At 51.5% G+C, this 16,290-nt stretch overlaps 1 protein-coding gene across 3 annotated transcripts in view; it reads right to left on the reverse strand.

Moving 5' to 3' along the window:
* Nucleotides 1-16,290, reverse strand: part of LOC143172048 (mitogen-activated protein kinase 4-like) — a 44,578-nt gene that overhangs the window by 18,446 nt on the left and 9,842 nt on the right. For 2 of the 3 annotated variants that reach the window (XM_076361266.1, XM_076361268.1), the window contains exon 2: nt 3,964-5,390. The exons of the other annotated variant lie outside the window; for it this stretch is intronic. In XM_076361266.1, coding sequence (XP_076217381.1) covers nt 3,964-4,509 — 546 coding nt within the window. In that variant the 5' untranslated portion in view covers nt 4,510-5,390. The remainder of the gene's footprint in view (nt 1-3,963; nt 5,391-16,290) is intronic. 3 annotated transcript variants of the gene reach the window in all.

Here is a 16,290-nt window from a genome sequence, read left to right on the forward strand (position 1 = left end):
GTGCTTCATCAGAGGACAGAGAAGGAGAATAACCGAGTCGGGGTCACAGCAGGAAGGCTCGGCGCTGGCTGCACGGGGCCATGGGCAGCTGCCCAAGTGCTGAACGTGGAGGGTGGTCCCCTCCAGGGCGACTATGGAGCAACATCCCACATCCTCATCTCCTTTGAAGGCCTCCTCATGATGACCCACCTGGGAATTTTATTATTTTACTGGATGAACTGGAAGCTATTATGTTTGCACTGATTAGCAAGTACAAAACGAAGGGAGGACTTCAAAGGTTTGAAGATGTTCTGGAAACTATTTACCACAAGAACTCCCCCTAAAAGGGCTGCTGCACCCTCCTTAGCATGGAATTTCTGCCAATTAATTCTGTAATTAATGTTGCCAATAGGCAAAGGGAGAGAGGGTCCCCTGGCAGGCCCATGCAGATGCCCCCAAGCGCTTTGGGGCACCAGGCAGAGCCCCAAGACAAGGTAATCTATCTTGTACAACATGGGCAGGCTAAGGAGCATCCCATTTCGCTGTCTTGTCACCCGAGTAAAGAGATTCAGCAAGTCTCCGTATCTTCATACAACAGGCATTTCTGTTGTCTTCTCAGGCAGGACCACCCAACCCAACGGCTCCTCTCTGACCAGGCAACACGCCACGTGGGATGCATGGCCGGGGCTGAGTCTGCCCTCTGAAACTTTTATTATTTTTAAGTCTAGCCATTCATTAGTATTTATCCCAATTTTTAATGCTTGACTTTGCTATCTCCCTGCTCTCCCATCCCTCCTGCCCACCACGAGCTCAAGGGAGGACAGCATCTCACTTTTACATCTCCTTCCCCTCCAAACTTGGGGCAGATCACATCTGGACTCTCTTTTGGAGCCAAAGATATTTATTAGGGCCTAAGAGTGAGGATGGACAGGTAGATGGGCACCTACACACACCCAGGCAGCCTCTGAAGAAATGCAGGCAGGGGCTGGACCATGGGGGGAAGGCAGCGAGGTGTGGGGCAGGCAGGACCACGAGGCTGCAGGTGGAGGGGGCATTGCAGAGCGCTCCGATGGTGAAGGCGAGATGCCTGCATTCAATAAGGAGGTGGTTTATGAAAAGGGAAATGCTCAGCTTTGACTGTTTTGCATAAGGATAAGGACCTCATGGAGGCCTTATCTTCATCTCCAGCGCTCCTCCGCTCACCGTTTGGGCGCCAAGTCGCACAGCAAAGCGTTCAGACCACAAACAGCGGCAACCAGGTAAAAAGGGATTAATGTGGAGATGTTCTAGAGGGATAAACAGCAGGATTAGTGACTCCCGAGGATAAAAAGAGTAGTAAGAAGGAAGAGAAAGGAGCCTGCGCGGCTGGATGCCGAGAGCATCAGGGAAGGGACAGGGTGACAGAGAGAGGGGTATGCGCTGTCGCGTCTAAGCAGCCTGTGAAGGTACAGACCCAGATCCGGTCATGACCTTGGCAGCTTGAAATTCACCTCATCTACTACTGGGAAGTTTCAAATGAACAGATGCCCCCACGCTGCTCTTACCACATGGAGAAAGGGATTTGAGCAGCGAACACCGGCCAAATGGTGGGAAAAACGCAGGCGAAGCTGCTCTGCTTCAAAGCTGGCGAAGGCCAGTACCCCGCTGCGGTCCAGGGCATCTCCCAGAGTAGGAGAGCTCTCCCTTTCCCACCAAATTATCCTAATTAAATGGTTGCCTGCTGCAAGTCATGTAAACAAGACACATTGCCAAGTAAGAACTATTATTTAGGTGGTATATGTATTTCTAAACCGTGTTTAAAACTCTGCTCACAATCTACCGCAGTTATTATTTGCCATTTTAACACTCAGCAGGATGGTTTGGGATTTGAGAAACATCGGGTCACAAGAGCTGTGACCTTTCAGATGGATGACAACACGCAACCTGCAATTTTTTATGTTAGCAGAACCCAGCCATCAGTCTAAGCACATTCCAGATACAAACTATCATAAAGGAAAAAAAGTCCAAGCGACAAAAGTCCAAGACAACCCTTCCTCACTGCAAAGGCTTGCAAGCAAAGTATTATTCTAGAGCTGTAGCTCTGCGCTGCCTTCAGAGGTTTGGATCTACTGGGTCTTTTCAGCAATTATTTACCCAGGGAGCAGGATTTCATCTGCTTTTGGGCAGCTCTGCATTAGCACCTGCTGGCAGCACCAAAATTTGGGGCGTAAGGATCCTCGTTCCGCTCAATGCTGGTCAGCAGCGGGGTGGAGGCTCAGCAGCTTCAGACACGGTGGTGCTCTGGTCCTCTCCCTCTTGCTGATGCTTTCTGCGAGAGCACAGACCAAGGAGCTTATAAATCTGTATGAGCCCTTGAGGAAAGTGGAGGTCAGAAGAGAAATACGGAAAGTAATTGATTTTTCCGAGTCACCTGAGAAGAGCTGGAAATCAAAGGCAGGACTGACCCAAGTCCCATCCAAGCCCTCCTGTCGTATCTCTGCCTTTGCAGTGCCCGTCACCTGGCTTCGGCAAACACAGAACTCCCCATCGCCAGAATTTACAAATAACTGACATTATTTGTGGTGCTGAATGCTCACCACAGCGCTGCTATTTTCGGCTCTGCTCTGGAGCGGTATCCAGGTCTCGCTGCACAGTGGGGATCTGCCGTTTTTTTGCACTGATGCTCCAGCCTCCCACCCCTGGGAGGAATCGGAGGATGCTTGTGCAATGGCATCTTGCAAAGTTATGTCCTACCATGAAGCTGCAGCCTTGGCCATCCTCCTGACAGCTCTTTCCCACTGCACTGGCTGTTATTGAGGCGACAGAGAATTGCTTAGAAATAACAATAATTCTGCAGCAGACACAGACAGACGACTCCTACCCTGATCCTGCAGTCTCTGACATGATGACGCTCCTTAAATCAGTGACTTTCTGCGTTCACGTCGTGCTGCCTTATTTGCAGGGGTTTTCTCTGGGAGTTACCCTCCCTTGGGAAAAGCCTCTGAATGCACCTGACTTTAAAAAAAAACAACCAACCCAAACAACAGACACTTAAAAAGCCGGGAGCCTCTTCCTGAGCTGGGTAATAAATAACCGGTGAGGAAGGGAGCACAGGAGGGGCAGGCAGCAGTGACAAGGACCCCGCACTCACTCCCCGATGTCCCTTGCAACCTTCTTCCTTTTCCCCAGGCTTTCTTTCACCCCAAACTCGAAACCAGAATAGATCAGGGCTCACCTTCAGGATCACGAGATTGTCTTTTCGCCACCCTTTTCCCTCTCCCCTTCCCTGCCTCCCTGCGCAAAGCAACGGTGCCCAAATAAGAGCCGCGCTGGGCAGAAACCCACTGGCAAACGCAAAACGCATTTAAACCTCGGCACAGGCGCAACGGTGGGTCCATGGGGGACACTGAACTCGTCCACACAAACATCCAGCTCAAGAAAATAGATTTTTATCTTATCTTACCTTACAATACCAAACAGAAGTGAGGACAAAGACAAGCAGAGTGGCTGCGGACGAGCCAGGTACGCTTTCCACGTGTTTCCACTGTGGGAATGAATGGCAGCTCGTGTTTTATAAAAGCAGCAAAGCAAGCAGCACAGAGCTTAGTCATTTAAGTAAAGCGAGCAAACGCACGCCTTCCCACAGTCCATTGCTGGGATGGAATAAAATACATGAGTATGTATTTGATATATGTGATATAAAGCAATGAAAAACACCTGAATGGCACTTGAACCTTTCCTGTTGAAGCAGCACTGGAGAACCCTAGGGCATGCTTGGCAGAGCTCAACCCGTGGGCTATGCCCGGGAAACACGTCGTGGCTTGGGGCAGGGAGGGCGACCACCCCAGCAGGGCTTACAGCTGCCCAAACAGGCTCAAGGACCAGTTTCTCCCGAGAAGACCCACTACGGTCCGACCACTTCACCCTACACACGTTCAACGCCTCCCCGTGCCGGCCGGCAGCTTGCCGAGCCAGCACCGGCCTCAGCAATTTGGCATTGCCTACCTTGTGCGAGTAATGCTGATCCACGATTCTGGCCAGCCCAAAGTCGCCGATCTTCAGCACCAGGTCCTCTGTGCTGATGAAAATATTGGCCGGCTTGAGATCACGGTGGAGGACGTTGGCCGAGTGGATGTACTTCAGCGCCCGCAGCAGCTGGTACATGAAGAGCTTGGCGTGCTCCTCGGCAAGCTTCCCCTGCTCCAGCAGCCGCGCCAGATCCGTCTCCATGTACTCCTGGACGATGTACACCATGTTAAACTTGAAAAAATCCCCGCGCAGGTTGGTCCCCTTCGGCCCCAACACCTCGTACACCTTCACGATGTTATCGTGGTCCAGGCGGCGGATGATTTTGATCTCCCGGAAAGCGTGCTTCATGCTCCGCGCATCGCTGATGGTGATCTTCTTCACCGCCACTTTGCGGCAACTCTTGCTGTCGAGGGCTGACAGCACCAGCCCATTGGCCCCGAAGCCCAAGGGGCGAAAATTAATGAAGCGACAGCCCAGGTCATACCCGTACATGCTGGCGATACAGTCGCACTTCTCTGCCATCGCGGGCTCCGTCCTCTTTTGGCTTTTTCCTCTTCGTCACTTGAAAAGCTGGGAGAGTCGAAGGGCTTCCAGATGGCAAATGTGGTTTGAAATCAAGCACCTCATTATTACTTACAGCTGCTCAGGGGGGTTCCCTCTGAGCCCATCACTTCAAGATGACAAGCAGATGCAGTGAAAATAGATGCGAACACACACACACACAAATAAAATGTTTTAAACTGGGTGAGAAATCAAGGGGTAGAAGAGACTTTCCAAGCAGTGTGGATAAACACAGCCCAGAGATCTCTAGCAAAACAGAAAGGATATTTTTCTTGAGACTAAAAGATCAGTGCTGCTACATTTTTCAGCCACTTTTTTGTTGTTCTTCTCCGATGTCCCCGAGACAATGCCGAAGTGTGGGTCTGGCGGTGCAGCTGGACACCCGGCCCCACGTCCCCGGCGTCTTAGTGCTGGGGCAGCCGGCCGGCCCCGCCGCGGGGCAGAGCCCAGAGCAGCCCCATGGCCCCTCCACTGCCCCAAACCGTCCCTGCCCACAAGTTTTGACAGCGTTTTCCCCACCAGCGAAGCACATCCAGGCACCGGCCAGGCTCCCCAGTGGTCAGCAAAGCTTCGCCCTTCTCGTCGCTCCCCTTTCGGTACGGGCAGACCCCATCTTCCCCGTCAGCAGATAGAAATCTTGACGGCAGCAAACATTTTGCGGACCAAAACTCGCTTTATCGGCTGCATTCAGTGCAGTAAGTTTCCACGTTTGCAGTTCCAACACCTTCCCCTTGTATGCCTTTCGCTGGCGAAGCCAAGTGCCACCTGATCTTTACAGCTTGCTGGACGAGTTCCCCGCGCTGCGCTGCCCAGTTATCCCTCAGCAGGTCTCAGTCCCGCTCCTGGAAGAAAAGAAGAGGTGGCTTCATTTGATACCAGCACTGCCGATGCCCTGCCTATGTACTGGCTTGCTGAAGGTTAACCATGAGCAAAACCGTGACCTTTCGGAGACTCATTAGTTATCCCCTCCAAAGGCACGCATCATTACCAGCATTTTTCAGATGGTTAATTTTTCCTTTTCAATTTGTAATACACAGAAAACTGTAACTCTTCCTTTCCCCTTTGTTGTTTTTTTTTTTAATTTTAATCTGTCTGAAAACGTTACAGAGCAATTTGCAGAAGGCAAAGGTTGAACAGTGCACTATGTCTCCGGCTGCCCATTTAAACTGCATCGCAAGGAAAGTTCATACCCGCGAGGGTATGAACCCTCCCTGCCGAGCAGCTGAGAGCAGAGAGTGCCACGGAGTTTCACAGCTTATAACGACCAAAATTGCTTGGGCAAACAAGGCGGTGCCACCCTGTCCGGTTTTGCAAAGAGCCTTAAAAACTGTCTGCGAGGGTGGGACTGCCCCTGAATTCGGGGTCCCACAGCAAACCTTGGCAGCAGCCTGGGGATGCCGCTGGCTCCATCCCTGCGGTCGCGGGGAGCTGCCAACCCCTTCCCCTCACGCAGCAAACCACACCATTTCAGTGCATTTATAAAGGGAGGTGCTCCAGCATTGCTCAGCCTGGGGTGCGCAAGCAGCTAACGACACAGCTCGTTTCTCCTCCAGCGTGCTCGGGGAAGGAGGAGAGCATCCTCATCGAGATGGACGAGCTGTGTCCTTAGCTGCGGGGATTTGCCATCCATTGGCAGCACCTGCGACCACAGCTCAGGCGCCCGGCTCCGCCGAGAGCCACTCGGCACAGGCAGCCATCCCGCTGCTTCTCCGGCAGCTTTGCTGGTGCTGAACGCAGGGGTGGGATGAGCCGGTGGGAAAATAGGAGCTGACTTCATCTCTCACCGTGTCCTCCATAAGGATGCGCTCAGCACCCAGCTGCCACAAGAACACTTCCCCATCTGTCCAAGTTTAGCAGCTACTACCTTCAGAGGCACAAGCCAGCTCGCAGCCTCCCAGCTTTGCTCTTCTCCTCCAGGAGGTCGTGGTTTCACAGACCCAAGAACTCCTCCATTCAAACACGTGCTACAAGACAGACATAGGGTCCTACGGTCCTCTTTGAAAGTACAGCTGAATAGATAAAAATATATATATATATAAAAAAATATATGAATGATAAAATTTAAGTTGTGGTTTTTTTCACCCCCTATTAATATGAAAAGGCTTTATGACATCCTTGGCATTGAGAAGCTGGAAAAATGAATGCGGACCCAACACAAGCAAGGTGAGCAACAGCAGTGAGTTGCGGCATCTCAGGAGCATAACCCTGTATTTCAAAGCCGCTCTGTGCTAACACACGCTCCCCTGAGCGATGGAGGAATCTCTTATCAAGGTGCGCTGGCTTTTAAAGAAAAGAAAAGCAGCAGAGCAACCTGCTGGCACCACGGCAGACCCCTCACCCAACTGCTGGCAACGGCGTAACGGGCAAATACCAACATCTGCTGGGGACGAGGATGCAGATTTAGCCAGAGGCACGGACGATCCCAGTATTTTGGGGGTTTTCCTGACAAAATGTCATTTTCCAGTGGCATGTCATCATGCAGGGGTGGCCATGGGCAAGGGACCACCTCTTGCAGACACACCAGTTAGGAAAAGATGGTTCAAAGCCCTCAAAGCACTTCAAGTTTTCTAGATAAAACACTGCAATTTTTTCACCCGCAATTAATTCGTTTAGAAACAGAATTGAACAAAAGGCACGGAGTGTTAGGAAACGACTGGGGTTTTTTCCCAGATGATCAGCTCATCGAAGCTTTCGACCTACCATGTCTCCCTGCCGATGCGTATGAATCTCAGAGGAGCAAGGACACCCTCTCCTGCCCAGCCCCTGCCCCGCTCCCAAACACCCCCCGACGCCTCGTTTTGCTGCACCCCCTCTTTGCCATGAGACCCGCGTGCAGACCAATGCCCCGTGCCACCCGCCGAGGGGACCACCAGGTCCTTCTGAAGCCAAGGAGACCTACAGGGACCACCCAGCTGCACGACAAGGGCTGTGACCTTGCACGGGGATGTCCCAGATTAGACACTGGTCCCACTGCAGCAGAGGGAAAGAAAAAAAATAAAATTTCTGTGGATCTGCTCCCGCTGTGTTCTCCATGCCAGATTAATGCCTCTGTTATAGCCCTTAATCACCAGAGCTGCTCCATTAACCCGGCAGTGGGTTCACAGCCTGGTCCTTCACTCTGCATTCCCCAAGCATCAGGCATCGCCGGCAGTACCCTCCTGCTCTCCGGCAGAAGTTACCCAGAGTAACGATAGGGAAAACCTCAAACGCTGAGCTTCGTTTTGGTTTGCAACCATCAATTATTAAAGGTGGAAGAGATGCTTCAAGCCAGCACGGAGCAGCTATTTGAAGAGGGATCCAGTTAACGGTTAAAATAAAGACGTACGGACCATATGACGGCAGAGAGGGATGTAGGCAGGGCAGGGATACCCTCCGAAGAGCATCTGTCAGCAGTTACCAAGCAGTTTGGCAAACACTGCTTGCTCCTGTAGTGAGAAGCAAAAATAATTACAGCCTCTCTTCAATTCAGCAATTACCTAATGCTGGCTTTTGCACGCAAGGACTGAACAGAGAAAGCCACTCTTGCTATTAGGAAGCGGGGCAAGCCAGAGAGGTGCCTTGGTCCATAGTCACAGGAGGGGAAAAAAAAGGATGAGAAACAAGGAGTGAAGGGGAAAAGGAAGGTAAATAAATCCCGAGGCTTTGCAAGGACAGCAGGAAAGAGCACCCTGTGCAGGAAGGTTGCCCCTGCGTTGCAACCCAGCTGCATGGCCACGGAAAGAGAGCACACGTTGCTTAAACCCCAAGGAGGCGGCGGGGGGGTTGAGGACCACGGGAAGGTTTAAGGGCAGGCTGGGAGCTGATGAGCAACCAGGGGGCTGCAAGAGGTACATCTGGCTGCAGCAAAACTGGAGCTTTTCCACTTGCGGTGCCTAACCCGAGTTTCCTAAGCCTGCACTGAAGACCTCAGTCTCTGCACGGGTCTCCTGGATGTCTGAGGAGGAAAAAAAACCCAAGAAAAATAGCAAAAATTTCCTACTGGCAAAGGGAACTCTGTGAAATAGCGCTTGGGTCAGTATGCTTCAACAAGGTGCCACGCTGGGTTTGAGATCCATCTCCGTACCGCATCTCTCAGCCCCACCACATTTCTCAGCTTTTTGGCACTATGAGCCAAACTCCACAGGGTTTGCAGAGACCAGGTAGCACCGTGTCCCGTCCAGCCCTATCTCCCACGCTGAGCTTCTTGGCTTACTCTAGATGCAATGGAAGGAAACCAAGTTTCACCTCGTCAGCTTAATTATTAATAATTAGTACAGTTCTAGTAGCACTGAAAGGGAAAATGCGATGCCTAAGACTAAAAGGGAAGAAAGAGCCCTATTTCATCTCATGAGCAAAGCGATGGCCTTCGCGGTGCTCCGGGCTACATCTCAGTTCCCAGCTGAGTGATGACCCTGCAGCATCTTCTGCAATTAGAGGGGCCGAGGCAGAATCGCCCCTAAAAGGATGGCCCCAGAGGCTGGCAAGCCACGCTCCTGTCCTCGCTCTCGTGGCTGGGTCCCTCTCACCGAACCATGCAGGAAAAAGCTGCTGGTGAATACGGGGAGATGCACCGTGGCCGAGGGACCAGCAGGCAACATGCTCCCCTGGGGCTGACCGCCATCTCTGTTTGTCCTTCTTATCTCTGCCTCCTCCAACCAAGACAACAGCAAACCCAAAGGATCAGGCTGACCAGCCTTCCCTGAAAGGCTACAAGAGTTATTTTTCCCGTGCTCTCCGTGATCCAAATCAGACATCACTTCTGACCAGTTATTTCATTAGAAGCACTAAAGAAACGAAGTAAAGCGTTGCACGCAGTCTGGGTGCTGCTCCCGAGTTATCCGAGCAGCCGATGCCTGGCAACTGCAGCGGGGGAACAACCATCTGACTATTTAAATGTGCATTTCCAGTGAAGGGCTGGATCCTGGGGCAGTACTGCAGCTAACCAAGCGGGAGTTTTGGGATGCCAGCCTCATCAGCAGCAATCCCGGTTTTTCCTCTCTTCTTGGTTCTCCAAGTCTATTGTAATGAAAAAGTATTATTCCAGTGGCCTAATGAAAATTGCTGCTGAGACCAACAGCGGTCATAAAACCAGCAGCGATGCTATTTGGCTGCAGATGACAGAAAACACGGTCTATTTTCATGAAACTATGACCCAGAGTCCCAGGGGTTTTTCAGCTGATGAGGCCAGGATCTGCCACCCACTTGAAAAGCCGAATTCAGTGGGAGCTTCAGGGCAAACTGCAGCAGAATACAGCCAACAAACAGGTCGTGAAGCACAACAGAGGGTCAGGAGCAGAGAGTAATAAAACTTGCCGTTACACCAAGACTGCATATGGGGAAAATACATCTGACTTGTTTATACCGGTAGACTCACCCCAATCTTTTGCTCGTGTGCTTGACAGAGGATTTTGCTGGGGTGCTGGAAGACGGTAAAACACAAAGGGACAATAGTTTTAAGGGATTTGAGTGCTAACTTTATTCCCATCCCCTTTCCCACCTCCTATCTATCCTAGTTTTAAAGCTAGGAAAGCTTTGGGGTACTTCCAGAAAGCATATAGCAAAAGTTTTCTCTGTTGGAAAATTCCCCTGGTCTTCAGGCCATAAATCCTGTCAGTTTAATAAATATGCGTGAGGTCAAAGTCATCGTTCAAACCTGCAGCTCGGCCAGAGGGAAGGGTCAGGAGCTCCCGCGATGCCCTGCAGAGCCCATGCTCCCACCAGCCTGCCCTCCAGCCTCCTGGGCACGGAGAGGCGACCGAGGAAGGGATGCAGTTGCTTACACAGAGAATTATACAATCAAATTCCCAAGAATCATTGTGCATACAAGAATAATGCAGGAAATGTAGAGACATGTTCCCTCTTTATGAACATTGAACATATTTTACAGTTTCAATTTACCTCTCACTTGCTTTTTCACTGAGGGTAGCATATCTGTTTCACTGTTTGCACAGCATATCCCCCCTGAGATTTTATAACCCGGACCCCTTGTGCCATACAAGGCAAGGACAAGGGAATTAAGACATTTTCTTTTATTCTTCCGTTCTTTCTCTCTCTATCCCATACCACTCTGTGCAAGGAAAGCATTTGCCCTCACATTGCTGCTGCGATTTGCGCTGATCTTTCTGCTCCCTTCACTCCTCCGAAGGCTCGGGGGGGCTCTGGGTGCCCTCGCACGGGCCCTCCGCTGCTGTCTCCCAGCGTTTCCCAGCGCAAGACCTGACCATGAGGTTGTGATGAGCTTTTCCTTTTCACCAAATCCGCTCCAAGTGGCAGCAATCTCTCTAGCTGGATGAATTCATTAAAGCTCAAGTGTAGTAACAAGATGTCTGTTATTAACAGAGCACCACAGGTGCTAATTAAAGAGGAAAACAGCAATCTCTCACTTGAACACCTTGTAAAGGGCCGGATCCTGCAAACCACTACATCTCAACAGCCTTTTTGACTGGGCCCAAGATTAAACACTGTACTGCAAAGCAGGAGGGGTCTAGCAGGGGCTCTGTTCCTTGCACGGGCTTAGCTTATTGATTCCTGTATCGGGTAGATCTGGCAGGAGCACGATGAGACTCATTTTTTCGTTCCCTCTCTTCGCCCCAGCATCCCTCCTCCCTTCAGCAAAAGCCTTTCAAACGTCCTTTATCTCTGCCTCACCGCTCCCTGCGCCGCAGCGGCAGCATCCCCGCCGTGCACGGTGAAGGCCACCTCCGACCAGGAGGAGCCGAGCAGCAGAGACCCTGCGGCGGAGGGCGCAGCGGTCTGAGACCGGCGAGTTTGGTGCCCGCCGCTCCCGTGATGGACCTGCATGTCTTTAAGAAATCTCTCCAAGCTTTAGTCACAGTAACGGAGTTACTGAAGCAGAGGGAAATACGGGCAAGTCTCCCGCAGCTCTTAGCTCCCAGGCCAGCGACTGCTTCAAGGCTGAAACTTAATTAGTCCTTCCCATCAATAAACACGGGCTCCTGGTGCTCAGTTCTGCAGGAACATCCTGCCGAGAGCCCCGGGGAGGGTCATTCTTCAGGGCTGAACGCAAGTAAAGGCAACGCTTCTGCTCTTGTCTTGGCAAACAGCCTCTTCCCTTCCCTCCTGCAGCTCAAGCTATAAACTACAGGATCTGGTTCCCTGCTTTGCAACCTCCTGCACCTCCCAGGAGTACGAGGTTTCTATCACAGAGTTAGGGGGCCCCATGCCCTGCCCATCCTGAGACCCCCCACGCGCCCTGATGCCTATGGGCTGCGCTCTGCACCAGCCCCACACTGGGCACCCCGGGAGAAGCAAGCACATCAGGAGACCAGATCTGGCAGACGGGATCCCAAGGAAACAGGAAAACGGGGGACAAGAACCCACCCCAACAAAACCGGTCTGATCTCAGAGGAACGAGCTGTTCCCCAAACCTCCTGATGAATACGGCCGGTGACAGGAACAGCTCAGCCTTCGAAGGATGCTGAAGAACAAGCGATGCTCTCTTGCTGTGTGTCCTCAGCTACCTCGCTGCTGGGGTCTCCACCAGAGACACCCCATCCCGGTACCCCTGAAAGCACCACAAGCCTGTGCACAGACACTGGCAAGCACTTGGACCAGTCTAAAAGCAAGCTGCAAATTCAGAGGGACTGCTGTTGTGAGCTCCTCTGAGTAAAGCTCTTGCTAATTATCACTGGCAGAGTCCTCCCCCCGGGCAGAATCAGACCCTCTCACGCCAGAGCTGCTTATAGCAAAGAGTCAGAGATTACTACAGTCAAATCGATGAGCTCACTCCGGGTTTCTGAACATGGGATTTCTCCTCCCAGCTTCGCTAGAGCTGCTGATGCACGGCACATCATGCACCCTGGGTGATCTGAAGTAACCTGTTCTTCATGAAGAGTTTTTTTTCCTTTGGGATCTATCATGCCCTGACAACCCGGCTGTACCAAACAACAGCCATGCAACCTGCTCAGGAGTGGATCATATACCTATTTCTCCAAAAACAGTATTTATCAGATGCCTTTAATACCACGATCCAAACGGAAACCCATTGAGGAGGAGATGAGCAGAGCTGCCACCAGCAAAAGGCCAGAAGGCACCAAGTAGCACTGCCCCAGAAGGAAGGTGAAATCTCCATAAGCCTGCAGGAAAAGCCAGATGGAGAAGGAAAAACCAAAGGGAAGCAGCATAAAAATGACCCCAGGGTCCTGGCTTGAACGGTAGTAACACACACACAATTTTCCCATGCATACCACCGTACCGTAAGCAAGCGGAACAGCATCACCCAGCACTGCAAAGCCACCTCTGCTGCCCAAACCCCTCGTAGGAAAATAGGAATTTTCCTTCTTAACGGCTAGGGCACTTGTGGCCAGGCCAAATTACACTCAGGAGAAAAAAAAAAAAAAAAAAAAAAGAAAAATCAGACAACGCTCATTAGTTCACGGAAAGAACAGAAAACAATGAAGAACTTGCTGACACTCGCAGAGATTTTAAGCAGTGCGGGAAAGCCACCCGGCTGCCCCCAGCCAGATAGCCAGTTTTGGTCAATCAGCCATGGCAGGGGGCTGTGAGCGGCTGAACACAGGCGAGACGTGGGGAGAGGTCTTGTTTCCCAGTGGGACCCAGCATGTGAAACCGCTCTGGGCTCGGCGGTCTGCAGCCAGACAGTAACCAGACAGTGCCTTGAACAAACATGGTTCAGTACGTGCGCCCAGCAGCCAACGCACCCTCTCCCACCAGCCTAAATACACTTGTTTGACGTGGTATTATGCTGGAAAAGCCCAGCTCCATCTCTATGAAGGCATCCGCCTGTGTCAAACTGTCCATGACAGTCAGACTTACATCGTAACCGGCATATTTTGCTGTACCTGTAGCCTCCATCCTGCTCCCTCTTCAGCCTTAGTCCTGCCAGCCGTGGTTTTCATGCTGCATGGGCTTTTAATGGCTGACAACACATTGATTTAAAACCAGCAGAATTATTTCCGTTACCTAAATAAAGCAATTCCTAAAATAGATGATTCAGAAGCCTCTCCCCTAGCCATAAATCAGAGTGGAAACACGATACCTCATCGGGGCAAATCACTTTGCCGTTTTGGTTTGGCACCTACAGCCTTTTCTTCTAGAAAAGAGACGAGAAGATCCGCTCTCTGCCAGCACTTCGTCGGAGAGCTGGGCCTTCGCTCCCCAGGACGCCGCGGGTCAGGACTTTGCCTGTCTTATCACTGGAGGGGCTGGACCAAGATAAGCAAAAGCAGGACGGTTATTAAAAAAAATAATTAAAAAAAAAAATAGAAACAGCCCTAGAGGTTTTTTACTGTGACTGAGGAGCCTGCATCAGGAATTTGCCCCAAAGGAGGTATGTGCAACAGGCATCGACAGCCAGAGATGGCAGAGCGACTCCTTCAACTCGCCCCTACCCTCCACGGGCCCCAAGAAGTACCTCTGCGAGCAGAGAGCCTGATGTCCTCTCAAAACACTATGCTGGGATCTCGCAAAAGTGTTTGCACTTGTGTCTCTCAAAGCCGGTCTGTAACCTCCCTCTTAATCCCTCTGCTCACTGACAAATCTCACCCAGTTTATTTTGGGGGACGGGGCTGGACCGCTTGCAGATCTGCATGCTCAGCTTGGGAAAACAACGAAGACAGGTTTTAGGGAGAGGAAAAAAACCCTGCATTTGTCTGCAGAAACCACTTTGTAAAAGGTTTCCACCCCCACTCCTCCCACTGCAGTCCCGCAGCGATGGTCCCACGCTGCTGCAGCTCCAACACGCCCGCAGGAGAGATGCTCCCCCAGCGACTGAGAGAGGAAAGGGGGTAAAACTGCATGGTGTGGAGACGTGCCCAGTGCCCCAGCCAGAAACGCCCCCCCAATACCCCTCTCTCCTCCCAGGTGGCACCACTGGCGACTTGGGGGGGCTGTACCTCCAGTCACATGCTCTTGCCTCCATCGTCCTCGAGAGGAGCGAGCGATCATACACATCCATCTACTAACAACCCTCTGGGAGGGCGATGGCAGCCTTCGCCGAACCGATGTTCCCCCAAGGCAGCGGGGCTGCCGGACCTGGGAGCACGGCTGCTGAGCACGGCCAGATCGAGTACGCAGAGAACATGACCTGTAACCCATCATAAACAGCACAGGCTGTTCAAATCTCAAGGAGAATTAATCATATGTCCAGGAGACTGACTAGACGTGGTATTTCACCATAAGCTTTGTGATATTTGGCCACTGTTGAAGAGTGAGTCCTTGATCCAAGTGTACGGGGGTTTAGGCAGCAACGTCTCCTGGAAGATGCTCCTCTTCAAGGTCAGGTTTGAGCCGCGTTTCAAGCCCAAACTGCTTCACCGCTCCTACAGACACAAGCCCTCGCTCATGGTCAGGTTTCCGTGGTGCACACCTCTGCCCCGCGTTATCTCCCAGCGCAATCGAAAGGGCAGCCCCCCCAAGCCTGACCCACGCCATCCAGCCCGCCCGCCCCATTCATCCAATCTGCCTGGGGGAGCAAGGCGGGTCCTTCCCAACGATGAGGACTCAGCATCCCAAACTTCAGCCCTTTCCTTGGTCTGACTCCCTAAAGAGCAGGGTGACAAGGTCCCACACCTGCAAACAGATGCTGGAGACCAGGAATCCCACACTAATAATTTCACACGGCAAAGCTTCCCCTCTTCTACTCTGGGAAAAAGGTCTCTGCTGTTTTAATGCTTCCCAGTCTCATCATTTTGGGAGACCGTGGTGTGTAGTCATGGGATGCCAGCAGACGGCAAAGCTGAAGGCCAGTGGCAGTGAAAGAAATGTGCTGGCATCATCAAAAATAACGCGGGAGATTTTCTAGAGATTTAAAACAAAAATGTTGTAAGTCCTAGTCCTAAAACAGCCTGAGCAAAACCAAAACACACTCCCAGAGACTTTTAGCCACCCAGATAATAGATGGGGAATAAAAGGCTTTGCTGGACCACTGCTAAAGCTTGCTCTCAGTATAATCACCTACTACTATAATGAGATTACATGGATTAGCTGCATTTTAAGGGAACGTCAATGAACTGGACAGCCTTTCTAGGCAGGTTTTTAGTGCTACGCAGAATAATACCGGAAAGACATCAAACCAGGCAGATATTTTTAGAAAGCATTCCTCTAAATAACCTATGTGGAGAGAAATTGCAAGGCAACAGAGGTGCGTTAATGCAGGCAGTAGCTGAATGAATTAATGTTGCAGGGAAAAACAGATTCATCCCTGGTTTCTCTTGGCCGGGTTGCACAAGAAATTAATTCAGTCGGACCCAAGCCTCCATTCCTCCAATGCTGTGTTGTGAAATGGCCTCAAACGTTGGAGGGAACGAGCAACACAGGACGCACTCTGCTAAGAGAGGAAAACGTGAGGCCAGCATGATCCAGGATGAAAGCGCTGGGGTTTGTGCCCGATGCCCTCGGGGCACCTGCACTCTCCCACCCCTCAGCCCTATGGAGGTGACAAGCCCCAAGTCCTCTCCCCGGCTGCAGACAGGGCACATGCCTGGGAAGGTGTCCCCCCAAATGAGTCTGAAATTAGACTTCATCATTATCACGGCATCCTTCACCACGCGGAATGCAGCAGCTATGTTCCACGCAGAGAGTGGGGGTAGTAGTTCACTGAGGTGCAGACAGACAGGCATTTGCCCAGCACTTGGAGGGACGGGTCTGTTTTATAGCCTTTGTACTCTTGCTCAGGAAACCCAGCGCTCACCTACTCACTCATTTTCTTCTAACTATCCTCAGGATTTAAGAGGAACCCTCAGAGAATCTGTTTTTTTCATTGCTTTTTGTCCACGGCGCTTA

Source organism: Aptenodytes patagonicus, chromosome W (assembly GCF_965638725.1).
Source record: "Aptenodytes patagonicus chromosome W, bAptPat1.pri.cur, whole genome shotgun sequence".
Taxonomy (NCBI): domain Eukaryota; kingdom Metazoa; phylum Chordata; class Aves; order Sphenisciformes; family Spheniscidae; genus Aptenodytes; species Aptenodytes patagonicus.